General features: G+C 58.2%; 5 protein-coding genes across 5 annotated transcripts; 3 read left to right on the top strand and 2 right to left on the bottom strand.

Moving 5' to 3' along the window:
* Positions 1 to 1,256: 1,256 nt before the first annotated feature.
* On the top strand, positions 1,257 to 1,843 carry SLS55_002109 (uncharacterized protein; the record flags this gene model as incomplete). The annotated part of the gene is made up of 2 exons (XM_066773595.1): positions 1,257 to 1,530; positions 1,584 to 1,843. The coding sequence occupies 2 exons, from the start codon at positions 1,257 to 1,259 to the stop codon at positions 1,841 to 1,843; spliced, it is 534 nt and encodes a 177-aa protein (XP_066636162.1).
* Positions 1,844 to 2,466: 623 nt separating this feature from the next.
* NUC1 (nuclease) lies at positions 2,467 to 3,453 on the top strand (the record flags this gene model as incomplete). The annotated part of the gene is made up of 1 exon (XM_066773594.1): positions 2,467 to 3,453. The coding sequence occupies one exon, from the start codon at positions 2,467 to 2,469 to the stop codon at positions 3,451 to 3,453; it is 987 nt and encodes a 328-aa protein (XP_066636161.1).
* A 433-nt stretch (positions 3,454 to 3,886) lies between these two features.
* On the bottom strand, positions 3,887 to 4,289 carry TIM13 (protein translocase subunit; the record flags this gene model as incomplete). The annotated part of the gene is made up of 3 exons (XM_066773593.1): positions 3,887 to 4,063; positions 4,191 to 4,199; positions 4,236 to 4,289. The coding sequence occupies 3 exons, from the start codon at positions 4,287 to 4,289 to the stop codon at positions 3,887 to 3,889; spliced, it is 240 nt and encodes a 79-aa protein (XP_066636160.1).
* Positions 4,290 to 4,821: 532 nt separating this feature from the next.
* Positions 4,822 to 6,077, top strand: SLS55_002106 (uncharacterized protein; the record flags this gene model as incomplete). The annotated part of the gene is made up of 4 exons (XM_066773592.1): positions 4,822 to 4,911; positions 4,972 to 4,995; positions 5,130 to 5,543; positions 5,622 to 6,077. 4 exons carry the CDS (start codon positions 4,822 to 4,824, stop codon positions 6,075 to 6,077), a joined length of 984 nt encoding a protein of 327 aa, XP_066636159.1.
* Positions 6,078 to 7,686: 1,609 nt separating this feature from the next.
* Positions 7,687 to 12,401, bottom strand: PDS5 (Sister chromatid cohesion protein pds5; the record flags this gene model as incomplete). Its single annotated transcript, XM_066773591.1, has 3 exons — positions 7,687 to 8,424; positions 8,514 to 11,993; positions 12,048 to 12,401. 3 exons carry the CDS (start codon positions 12,399 to 12,401, stop codon positions 7,687 to 7,689), a joined length of 4,572 nt encoding a protein of 1,523 aa, XP_066636158.1.
* Positions 12,402 to 12,746: the final 345 nt, after the last annotated feature.

The raw sequence follows: 12,746 nt of genomic DNA, 5'->3' as shown, positions 1-12,746 counted from the left end.
GCGTCAAACGCAAGATAAATTATGTGAAAGAGAATTGGCAAAGAGTCAAAGAGAAGGCTTGCTCTTGCTGACCATTGCAACACTAAGCGAGTTGACTCCGTGGAAGGCCAGTCATCGCCAATGTAGCCCGACGGCGACACAAGGCCGCTATCCACTACGAGGTAGCGCGCGCAGCCGCAAGGCAGTTGCACAGCTGCAGTGATGCCGAAATCATGATCCGGACTAAACCGCAACGCAGATGCAGAATGCGACGTGTGCTCTGGCAACGGCAACAGCCGTGCGTGTGACGGCGCAGGAGATATGCAGCGCAAATGTGATGCGTTTGTGCGTTCGACGGTGCTAATCTCAGCTGGCGGAAAGTGGAAGCAGGCGGAGGGAGTTCTGGGGGCCTTTATAAGCATCCGGCGGCTGCCTTGGGCAAGAAACCGCAATCGAGATAGCGCAAGACGAGAGCCAGGCGCGCGGCGGGCATGCTGGTGGTTTCCGGGGCCTTGGTGTCGTCATGCAGCGCTGGCCTCGGCCGGACCCAGCAACGCAAGACGGCGCGCACGCTCGCATGGGGCTGGCCGCTCCCCAGACGGCGGCGGGCAGATGAGGTTGTGAGTAGGTTATTAGGCTTGCGCTCCTAAGGCATGCCCAAACGCGGCCACTAATAAGGGTGGCTCAGGCTTGGCCGGTGGCAGGGGTGCTGCAAGGCGGCAGGCGCGGGCATAAAGGCCGGGCCTCGCTCGCAGCTGGGAGCTGCGCCAGAGTCGCCCTGCCCATCTCGCGCGCGCAGCTTAAGTCCGCTTGTCTCCGGATACTGTATACACGCCCAGCGCTGCTGTTCTGTCGCATCGCCGCCCGCGCCAAGCTCGCAGCCGGCGCAGCTACACCGACGCCCTCCGTCCCGGTCTCTCGTCTCGGGCGGTCGGGGGATCCACTTATCGAGCGCTGCCGCGAATCACCGCCTCCACATACCCACGCAGTCGGCGTTACGCTAGCGCACCCTCGCTAGGTCACAGTATAAGTTTCGGTGTGTCTTCGCGTTTAATATGGAGGACTCGTCCCAGTACGCCCCGCGCTCGCCCGACCTCTCAGCCTACGACCAGGCCGATCCCGAGCCACTGCACCCCCAACACCAAAAGTACCGCGGCTCCATTTCGCACGCGCCACCTCTGTCACCCTACGCGCCCCCGAACTCCGCCGGCGCTTATAACCCGCCTACCGGCTACTTTACACCCCGCAACAGCATCTCCTACCAACCACCACCACCCATGGCCGCCCAGATGAAGTTCGAAGGTGAGGACGGCCAGCACTGGTCGCCGCTCTACTCCGTGCCCAGCACCACTCTCAAGACTGAGACCATGGAGCCAGGTGATCTCATGGACGCCAATGGCGGCATGATTAAGTCCGAGCCCATGGAGCAGGCCCCGGGCGTCGCCGAAGGCATTGAGGTCAAGACCAAGTTCCCTGCCGCGCGCATCAAGCGCATCATGCAGGCCGACGAAGATGTCGGGAAAGTCGCCCAAGTCACGCCCCACGTTGTCGGTAAGTCTCAGCCCTACTCTCGACTAAGCCCCGCCCGCTGACATGGCATGCAGCTAAGGCACTCGAGCTCTTCATGATCTCGCTCGTCACCAAGGCCGCCACCGAAGCCAAGAACCGCTCGTCGAAGCGCGTCTCGGCCGCCCACCTCAAGTCGGCCGTGCTGCAGGACGAGCACTTCGACTTCCTCAACGAGATCGTCAACAAGGTGTCGGATGCACCCGCGCCTGTCGACCGCGGCGGCTCGCCTGAGGAGGGCGAGGGCAAGAAGCGCAGGGCAGGCCGCAAGAAGCGCAAGGACAGCAACGACTTTTAACGACGACCATGACGACCGTTCCTCCCCTCCTCCACACACACGATAGATTTTTCATTCTTCTTTTAGCGACTAAGGGTTATTGCTGGCTACCCGGGCATGGCATGGTGGGACAAGGCATCGCGTCAGGTCATACACATACCTGTCGCTTTTGCATTCGGCGCAGAAGGAGTACTCGGTGGAAAATATGGGCGGACAACGTTTTCTGGTGCGCGGGATACCGGCGCAAGCGCTTGATTGTGTGCTGTAACGTTTGGTTTTGCATGGCGATGGAAATGCTCTGGCCCTGAGCACACAGGCCAGTGGAATAAGTCGAACACCAGTTTCAGCTGGATGCCAAATTCAGCAACTCGACTAGCCAACAAGGTGTCGAGGATTGCAACGAGCGTGACTAAGCGGGCCGATGCCCCAGGATCGGCGGCGAGATGACCACCTCTCAAACGCGCCCGCTGACTGACCCTGCAGCTCTGCGCGTCTCGCACTCTCCTACGCGTCGCTGGCGCACCTGATCAACACCGTAGCTTTCGGGCTGCGTTGCGCGTGACAGGCCGTTCTCCCCTCCATATCCCTCTCCTCGCCGCCAATTTTCCTCCCGAGCTCGTCGCTTCTCATCTCACTTTTTCGCCATGTCGAAGGCAACTTTCGCCATCATCGCCGCTGCAGGCGCAGCCACTGGAGCTGCAGCAACAGCAGCGTTCTATTCAACCAAGAAAGAAGCCCCAGCGGCCCCCGTCAGTGCTTCATCGAGCGGCGCGGCGCCCGTCCCAGCTTATCCCACCGCAAAGTCCCTCGCTACGGCGCCCGTCGATCCCAACGGCCTTTTCCAATATGGCTTCCCCGGCCCCGTCAACGACCTCCGCACCGCGAAGTCGCTCACGTCCTCCTTCAACCGACAGACGCGCAACCCGGATTGGGTCGCCGAACACATCACGCCGCAGTCGCTGGCGACCCACAATGGTGACCGCAAGCACAGCTCCTTCGTGGAGGACGCGGCCATTCCGGAGAAGTTCCGCGCGAAGCTGAAGGACTACTTCCGCAGCGGCTATGACCGCGGGCATCAGGTGCCGGCGGCAGACGCCAAATGGAGCCAGGAAGCGATGGACGCGACGTTCGCGCTCAGCAACATGTGCCCGCAGGTCGGCGATGGCTTCAACCGCGACTACTGGGCGCACCTCGAAGACTTTTGCCGGAGGCTGACGCACCGCTACCCCAGCGTGCGCATTGTCACCGGCCCGCTGTACCTCCCCCGCCGCGAGCCCGACGGCAAGTGGCGCGTCAGCTACGAGGTCATCGGAAGCCCGCCCAACGTCGCCGTGCCGACGCACTTTTACAAGGTCATCTACGCCGAGGACGGCAAGGCGGGCGGCAACGTCGCACTGGGCGCGTTCGTGCTGCCCAATGCGCACATTTCGAATGACAAGCCGCTGTCGGACTTTGAGGTTCCGCTCGAGGCGGTCGAGAGGGCGAGTGGTCTTGAATTCGCGAACAACCTGCCCGTCTCGCGCAGGAAGAAGCTGTGTGCCGAGTTTGCCTGCTCGCTCGTCATCAAGGAGTACAAGGAGAGGCAGAAGTCCTTTGCCGGCAAGCCCGCTCTGCCTCCGGCTTCAAGTTAATAACGCATAGGTGCAAAATGAATATATATATCAGCATGGCAAGGAGTTGCCCGGCAATGTGTATCTTTACCGAATTTGTTTACTTTTTCTTGTCTTACTTTGAGAGAGCTGAGTTTTGCTTCCTGATGCAATACCTCCAGCGCTCCACGAATGCGCTATGATCCCGTCCGGCGCGCGCCAACGCCATCTATCCGATGGTTGAGATGAATCCTTTCCTTTCCGTGCTGTTCCATAATGTACAATGCTCCGTCGCAACGAGCCTTTCCCCATCACCATTATGCCTGTCCACCAAGGCATCCGATTACCTCCAGTTCATGATCGACGAGTATTCACACTTGACTCGTCATCTGCCTGGAACGGCATCCCTACATCCTCCAGCGCTCTTGTTCTTCGTATCCGTTTCTACCAGTACATCCTCTTCCGGGCTCTCGATTTACAAGCTCATGCCGCCAGCCGAGTTCTGTTGCAGCTTGGCGACGTACTGCCGGCTGACGACGTTCCAGGCGGCCATGTACTTCTCCATGCACTGGGTGAAGCAGGTCTCCTCGCCCTTGGACAGCGAGGTGCCGGGCTTGGGCACGCAGCGCTCGAAGCAGTGCTCGTTCAGTTTCTGAGCAAGAACACATTCCGTTAGTCCAATGCACAGGATGCAAACTTGAAAAGACTGGCTAGTGGTTTTTGCTGCGTTGCTGCCTTGGGGGAGTGCTGCGACATGTGAAATGTGGGATAATCCGTACCTCGACGAGCTGGCGGGCATTTGCGACGGCGGCTTCTTGACGGACCTGCTGCATGACAGCAATCTTAGGGTCGGAAGAGGAGATGTTGAGGGAGTCCATGGTGGGCGAGTGCGTAGGATGCGAGCGGGCGAGTCGTGGGGGAGGCGGGCGGGATGTTCGGTGTCTGGACGGATGGGGTGGTTTGAATGTTCAGTTGAGAAGCAGAAGTTTCGTCACAGCTGCAGCTTCGATGATGCTTGCCAAACCAGGCCCGGGGCGCTTGGCACCGGCGACGGCGGAGGCGGGCGGGGAGGAAGCGGAATGTGGACGCGAGTCATGCGAGCCGAGCTTCCCGCTCCGCTGGCAGACGGCTTTAGGCACTGGACGAGAAGAGGCCAGACATCACGCATGAGCAACCAAGCTCCACCGCCCACGCCCTCTCTCTTTACCCTCCCACACGGCCGCCCCGAAACACAATCCCCAGCCCTGCAGCGAATCAACGGCTTCTTCGCTGTGCGCAGAGGCAATCCACGATCATTTTCTCTTTCGTCCGTTTCCCCCGCCGCGCTTCTGTTCTGAAATAGCTCCGTCCATATATTCCGGCCGCTCCTTGTTCCCTTACTTTCCCGCCGATTGAGCAACCACCTCTCCAATGCTTCTCCCGTGGACCTGCCTGGCGCTGCTCGCCAGCAGCCTGGGCCTCGCCGCCGCCCAAGATGCGCCTGAGATTAAGAGCATCCCGGTACGTCTTCTGTTTCGGCACAATCGGGGGAGAGTGGTGGAGTAACTGACAGCTCGACAGCTCCGCACGCACAGCTTGCAACCGGTACGTTAGCCAACCGCCCAAACCACGCAACAAATGCCCAACACCTGGGAAGCTCGACGCCTGGAAACGGAACGCACCGACCTTGCGATTGAAGCTCTTGTGCTAACGCCATTGAACCTGGAAAAATGTAACAGCCCTACCTGGATTCGGACATGCAGAGCCGCTGGTTCGACTTTGGCGGCGACACGGTCGTGCGGACGGACAAGTACATCCGGCTCACGGCCGACAAGGGCTCGCGCTCGGGCTGGCTGTTCTCGCGCGTGCCGCTGACGGCGACCAACTGGGAGGTCGAGGTCGAGTTCAAGATCCACGGCTCGGGCAACCTGTACGGCGACGGCATGGCCCTATGGCTCACTAAGCAGCGCGCTCAGCAGGGCCCCGTCTTCGGCAGCGTCGACAAGTTCGAGGGCCTGGGCATCTTCTTCGACACTTACAAGAACAACAGGCCCGGCGTTGTCTTCCCCTACGTTATGGCCATGCTGGGCGACGGCCAGACGGGCTACGATAAGAACACGGACGGCAAGGCGCAGGAATTGGCCGGTTGCTCTGTACGTCACATTCTCACTTAGGGAGGCGGTGGACGGGGGAATGCATTGAGAAACTGGGGACATTGGGAAAACTAACAGAAGGGGAAAAAACAGGCCCGCGGCCTCCGCAACGCCGCCATCCCGACCAAGGCCAAGCTGACGTACTTCGCGGAGAAGTCGCTGAAGCTGGAGCTGCAGTACAAGTCGGAGAACGACTGGATCGAGTGCTTCACCGTGACGGACGTTAAGATCCCGCCCGTCGCCTACCTCGGCTTCAGCTCCGAGACGGGCGAGCTGGCCGACAACCACGACATCATCTCGCTGTCGACCAAGAACCTGTACCAGCCCAGCGCCGCGGGCGTCGACGGCCAGCCGCCCAAGGACCGCGGCCGCGCCCGCGCCCAGAAGCTGTCGGCCCAGCAGCGCAAGAAGCAAGCCGAGGGCGGCGGCTGGCTGTGGTTCCTGTTCAAGTTCCTCCTCTTCGGAATGGTTTTGGCCGGCGCGTACGTCGGCTTCACCGCATACAGGACGCAGAGGATGAGGTCGAGGTTTTAAATCAGGGCCGGGGCGCTTGGTGAGAGGAAGTTTGGCTTTTTTAGCGACGATGGAGGGATGGATGGATGGTGGTGGTGGCATCAAGGTTACTTGTGATTATGGGTCTCGTTGGATTGGCTGTGGATGGATAGGCTAGCAGTCACGAATCTGGGAAGGGAAAAGACGGGGAAGTGTTTATGATGGATTTTCCGATCAGCACGAGGTATGAGGGAGGGAAACTAAGGAACAAATCGGAGTTCTGCTGTGTCATACACACACTCTCTCTGCCTAGCTGGTATTCCTCACTCCCTATCTTTCTCTCTTTTTCTTTCTCTTCGAACAAAGTTCTTTTCCTTTGATGCGTCTTTTTTCTCTCCGGTGATTCGTTTACTAGCGTGTGGAATTTGCTGAATAGCGAACAAAAGTATTCTGATGATTGCACACCATTGATTGATATACTCCTTATGAACGACTATGCTCCCCTGTCGTCCGGAAAAGATCGCTCGAATTGCCTGACTGCACCTGCCTCACAAAAATTACTGCACTATCCTTGGTTGAATCCAATGTCCGGACGTAGCTGCGAGTTTTGAATGCCCGCAAAGGCGTCCGAGTATTAGATCCAAATACCCAAGTAGGTAGAGTGGTAGCGTCCTCGATTGGAACCCAGAGCGCTCGATTATTCTGTTACCTGCTGTGCACCTGTCCCGACTTTGAACCATAAGAAACTGCAGCAACCGTGTGTTAGTAACCAGCCCCCCGCTTTAGTGGGCACGCAAGCCGTGATCACTCCCACCTTTCACTTACCGTAAAACGAGGGAAGGATGATGATGGCCTTTTCTTCCCGACAATCGCCTAAACACTTTCGAGTGAGAGTTGGCGTAGATTGCAAGCGTCGTTGACGAAGCTCTCTGCAAAGGCCGAATAGGTCTAGGTACGGTATGCGAAGAGTGAGTGTGCTAAGGATTCTCCAGAAACAACAGTCATGCGGACTCTCGGTATCGGGTTACTAGGGACGAGAAGAAGAACCACAAAGACAAGGGACTCTGTAATTCACCTCATTCTACCGTTGCCGTAACCCCTCCATAGCCCCACTACAAACAGCCTCCCCAAAATAGAACTGACGACCGACAACCGACGAAAGGGTAAAAGGGTTATGTAGGTTTATGAAGGAGTGACTGTTTTTTGAAAGACTTCTTCGTTTCCTCCCTGCTTGCTCCATTTAATTCGCTTTTTATTTCCTCCCCCGCGCGCGCGTTATCCTACTTTCGACTTTGAGCTTTTTATCTCCCAGCTATATCACAAAATGATTGCCCCCACCACCACCACTCACTGCCCGACTCCCTCTTGCAGTACCGTCACCCATCGTCGTCGTAATAAGAACGTAGTAGCATAGCAAGCAAGCAAGCAAATCCGCACGTTCGAAGAATGACGTAAGAAGTAAAAAAACGAAAATAAAGAGCTCCACATCCCGCTGCAGAATCGAAAACCCCAGGTGGAAGGGTTGATAAAAAGACGCATAAATCCATCCATCCCTCTCTCGTCGCTTCCGTCATAACCGCCCGGCGATAGTAGCAGTAGCAGCAGCGAAAAAAATAAATCCATGCCACATCATCTTTCTCATTCCCCACATTTACGACCTCCCCGACCTCCTCGTCGATCTTCTGCCTCCCTCGGCCGAATCTCCCTTCGCCGGGGTGGAAGATGCGGTCGTCTCCCCGTTCGGCTCGTCGTCCGCCACCTTTCCACGACCACCTCTCCTCGACGTCCGAGCAGCAGCGGGAGGAGGCGTATCCACCACCTTAGCCTTCTTCCCCTTCGCCGACGATGATTTTACCGCGCTCCCACCACCACCGCCACCGCCCTTTGGTGTCTCGGCCGCCGCAGACTTCCGATTTGTGCCGCGTGCTGCTTTCCTGGGTGTAGCTTTTGGTGGCGGTTGCGGTTCTTCTTCTTCCTCTTGCTCTTCGTCCTCATTAGCTTCTTCTTCTTCTTCTTCTTCCGCGGGCTCTTCTTCTTCCTGCTCGCTCGCAGCCCCATTCCGATCTGCCATCTCCACATCCTCATCCCCCTCCCCTTCTTCTTCCTCCTCGTCCTCGCTCACTTCATCGTCCTCCTCCTCATCCTCATCATCATCGTCATCGCCTTCTCTCTCCTCATCGCTATCCAATTCCGCATAGCTACGCTCGCCGACGACGCGGCCGCTACGTCTCCGCTCGCTGGCCGGGACATCGCCTCCCTTGCGGGGCTTCTTCGCCTTCTTCGGCTTTTTCGACGCCTTGCGGACGGGAAGGCCCTTGGCGGACGCCATTGAGGAACGAGCGCGTTTCTTCTCGCGGGCGGAGGGGTCGCCTGAGGAGTCGGGTTTGCGCTGTATGTAGAAAAGCAATGATTAGCGTTTGTTCTCTTCTCCATCCCTCGAGTAATCCAATTGGGAAAAAAAAAAAAAGGAATCCTTACCTTCTTCGTCCTCATGCTCGCCTTCACCAAGTCATCCAACTCCTCCACCAGGTCCTCGGGCACATATTGCTTCTCCGCAATCTCCTGCGCGACATCGTGCCCCGGCAGATTCGCAAACACGTCCGCCGGCATCCGCGCCTTCTTGGGGAACGCCTGGATGCTCCAGCCGTGCAGCGTCTGGAAGCGTTGGATCACGCCCTGCGCGAGGTCGCTGAGCACGTACAGGTTCTCACTCGCGGCCGGGTCGATGGCATCCTCGACCGACTTGACGCGCTGCGCGACGTGGTACACGAGCGACACATTGTCGGCGTTGGCCACCGTCTTGAGGAAGAACATGACGTACTGCACAAAGTCGCGCAGGTTGTCCGCCTCCGCGCTGTAGTCCGGGTGGTGCGCAAGCAGGCTGAGGAACCGCGCGAACGCGTTCTCGAACACGGGCTCCTTCGTCTTCGAGAAGGCCGACTGCCGCGCCCGGATCCACGTCGTCGCCCCGTCCTTCAGCCGCGGCTCCGGCTCGAACGCAAGCAGGAAGACGGGCGCGTAGAAGCGCCGCGGCAGCTTGTCTTGGCCGAGGTACTTCATGAGCTTCTTGACGAAGCCTTCGCGCACGTTGGGGTTGGGGTCTTGGGCGACGACGGCCAGCTCGTTGAAGGCTTTGCCGGAGAGCAGGGCGTCGAAGCGGCGTTCGTGGCAGAGCTTGAGGAGGAGTTGCGCCCCAAGGAGGCGTAATCTCGTCTTCTGAGCAGCGGGACTCTCGACTTTCTTGGACAGCTCGCCGTCGTTGGTGACCAAGGTCCTGAGGAGCTGGAAGACTGGAGCAGACGTGTCCTTTATGTCGTCGTTCGGTGCCATGCCGCGGAGGCGGTTCACGAGCACTTTAAGCGCCCACATCTTAGCTGTACAGTCTTCGCTTGGCACGTCTCTCCACGCAGGATTGTCTGCGGGATCGACAGGCGCTGACTTGGTCAGTAGCACTTGGTTGATGCAGATGTCAATGACGGGGTCGATCTCATCTTCAATGGCCTTGCCACCCAGGAGCATGAGTTGACTCATGGCAGCCAAGCGAGCGAGATAATTGCCTTTCCCGTATTCAAAGCTCTTGGTGCTCTTGCGGAGGAGATCACGAGCGTGCATGTCCTTCTTGTCCGTACTGGTTAGGAGAATTTGTACGCCATACTTGGCGGCCTTGGGTGGTGTGCCGTACTCGGCGAAGTTGACCATGCTTTGGACAAATTTACGCTCCGTGGGGACATCTTTCGGGAATCGTTTGGCGAAACCTGCACAAGCCTTGAGATCGTCAACCGCACCCGGTCCGTTCGACTTTTTCGCTGTCGGCGCTTCATTCTCCAGTGCTCTGCACATCTCTTGCACATAGCCTCGAAAGACGTCAGGGTTGCGAGACGAAATCTCCTTGAGTACTTCGTGAGCTGTACTCCCAAGACCCTTCTCATCCGTCCGCGAGAATTCGATGATTGCAGGCACATGGCTTTTGTTGTACAGCAAAACACTTGCTCGATATGTCAGGGGTATCAAAGTGTCAAGCATGGTCGCTGTTGAACCAGTAGCGTCGTCCATGCGCTTCGTGAGCTCCTTGATGGCTTTGTAAACCTTTCTGTAGTCGCTGTCCGGAGCAATGCAGAATCTGATGAGTTGGTAGGCCCGGCGATCATGCATCTTCGCGAACTTCCAGAGGTCTTCGGATGCCCTTGAGGATTCCGGCAGGGTCTTTGCATGGTAGTCAATAAGCTTGCCAAGGTGAAGTTTGGTTTCCTTTTCACCCTTCTCTATGACGCCGCCATTGTAATCTTCACACTTCTTCAGAAGCGCCTCCATATACTTGGCTAACGTGACCTGGTTGCCTTGCTTGGCGAACAGGACAACCTTGGACCGCTGGACAAGATCCCTAATGAGGATGAGGATCCGCTCAACTCTGAGTTTGTCGGAATCGGCTTCGGTATGTTCTGTCCTCCCATTTGCTTGGCTATCCTGGCCGCGAGATTTGTTCTTGATCGCCGGGTAACCGAGCGGCAGAAGTTGTTCAAAGAGAACGTGGTCGATTAGAACGTTGACTTCCATATCATTGAGATAGCAAGCGTCTAGGATGCGAGAAGGAATCGGGCCAAGCAACTGAGCGGCACGCTCGCTGCCTTCGGCAATTGCGCCAGCAGCGACTCCCCAAACCTTTCCGAGGAGATTCGTGGCTTCGGTACGGACTGCAGACTTTCGGTCGCGGACTCTGTCAGCCAGATTGCTAAGGACGGACCCAGGCTCGGCAATGCCACCCCTGCTCCCAAGCTTGGAGAGAATATCGTTGAATTCGAACCTCTCAACCGTCTTAATCGCAGCTAGGCGCACACGCTCATCTCCATCGACAAGCATATCGCCGAGGAATTTGAGCAGTCTCTGCTCATCCTCGATGTCCAGACCAACACCTCCAGCGTTAGTTGCCAGGATCCTGCCGATGCTCGTAACCCAGGCCGAACGGATGACCGGGGATTTGTCGTTGCGCCTGCTCAAAAAGCTCTCATAAACTTGGTGGTATCTTGAAGAAAAGGAATGAGGAGATGTCGGTGTAGTCAAAAAGTTGTAAGTTTGTAGCCGTTCCGAAGGAGATGCAAGACTTTGAGGGGGATAGGCGGACGGGTTGTAGGATGGCGGCGGAGGTGGCCCTGCTGCTCCGATTCCAGCTACCATGTCTCCCAGCGTTTCGGTCGCAAGTATCCGTAGCTGAACGTCTTCGGCGCCCAACTCAGCCTCCAGCTGGGGCACAATGTCTTGCAGAACCATGGGCGCGGACCGCCAGAGCTCGCGCAAGAGTCTGTGTGCCTTTCGACTTTCTTGTAAATCCTCTTCTGTGACTTGACGCGGCCGGTCATCATCAGGCTCGTCGCCGACACTACTCTCCGTCCTGCCCCGATGCTTGCCAGACTTGTGAAGAGGGCCAACACCCGCCGTGGTCGCATCTACAATGACGGAGCTGAAGTATTGGCTGATCAACCGTGCCATTTTGTCCGCGCAAGCATTACAGATGTTCTTCGCCATGTTGTACGCAGGCGGTGCCTCCCTCAGCAACAAAGTCGACTGCCTCTCGTCAACCTGGGTTCCTTTCTTTCCCTTGGCGCCATTGCCTGTTATCGACCTTGGATCCGCGCGTAGGAATTGGGCCAGAATGACGTCCACGACCTCCCCGGGAAGGCCCTGGGACTCCTCGACCAAAGTTGCTAGCACGGCTGTCATATGGTGCTCAACATTCTTGCTCAGCTCCTCGCCCGACTCAGCTTTGGAGGGGCCGGACAGAACGTCAAAGCATATGGTGAACAAGGCGATCATCAAATTGTTGGAGGTGGGGATGTCGGTGAGCAGAACCACACTCTTGACCTCAGCGAGCGATTTCAGGACATACAGGTGCTGGCTGTTGTAAGGGTCCGAAGGGTCCGAGAGGGCGCGGAATATGGTATTGATGAACAGCATGAAGATGTCCTAGGCACCGGGGTCAGCATTCAAAGCACAGCTGGATGCTGCGGCGCGGCTTACCTTCAGCTGCGACGCGGTGTAGGGCGCATCGGGGGCGCAGAGGCGGAACATGTCGACGATGCAGCAGCCGGACCAGGCACGGACGCCGCGGTCTTTGTGCGACAGCAGGTTCTGGGATGCCAGCTCCTTCGCGACGGGCAGCAGGGCGTCGCGGTCTGCCTCCTCTTGATCCAGGCCCCGCAGTTCCTGCGACAGAGCCTGCAGACGACGCAGGAGCTCGGCGACGGGGATGGGCTTTCCGGCGCGCCATGTCAAGGGCTCATTGAAGGCCAGGCCGGTGGATGCTGCGTGGTCGTCGTCGGCATCGTCGTGAATCTGGGTCGCGGCGCTAGCGCGACTGCGCGTACCGGGCATGATGGCGGTGTCTCCAGGAGGCGTGGGGATGCGCCGAAGCGCGAGAGGGACGTGTCGAGGCGGCGCAGACGTTCGGGCGGGCGGGCGCAGCTGGCGGCGGGGGATTGGGGGGATGAGGGCGGGATGAGTCGGTGGAGGAGGGGAGCGGTTGTTGCTTGCGGCGTGACGTGGTACGCGTTTGGGACGGGCTCAGACTTTCGGCGACGCGACTCGCTCGAGCTTCCAGAGCTTCGAGTCGCCCGCCCGAGGCGCGCCCGACGATGCCAAGCCCGTCGTCTGCCTCACCTGCAGCTGCCCGAACCGCTCAACCCTCACTCACATTCCGCATCCGTTTGCTGTGTCACC

This window comes from Diplodia seriata (genome assembly GCF_021436955.1).
Source record: "Diplodia seriata strain FDS-637 chromosome Unknown scaffold_2, whole genome shotgun sequence".
Classification (NCBI taxonomy): Eukaryota; Fungi; Ascomycota; class Dothideomycetes; order Botryosphaeriales; family Botryosphaeriaceae; genus Diplodia; species Diplodia seriata.
This window is presented reverse-complemented; position numbering and strand designations above follow the sequence as displayed.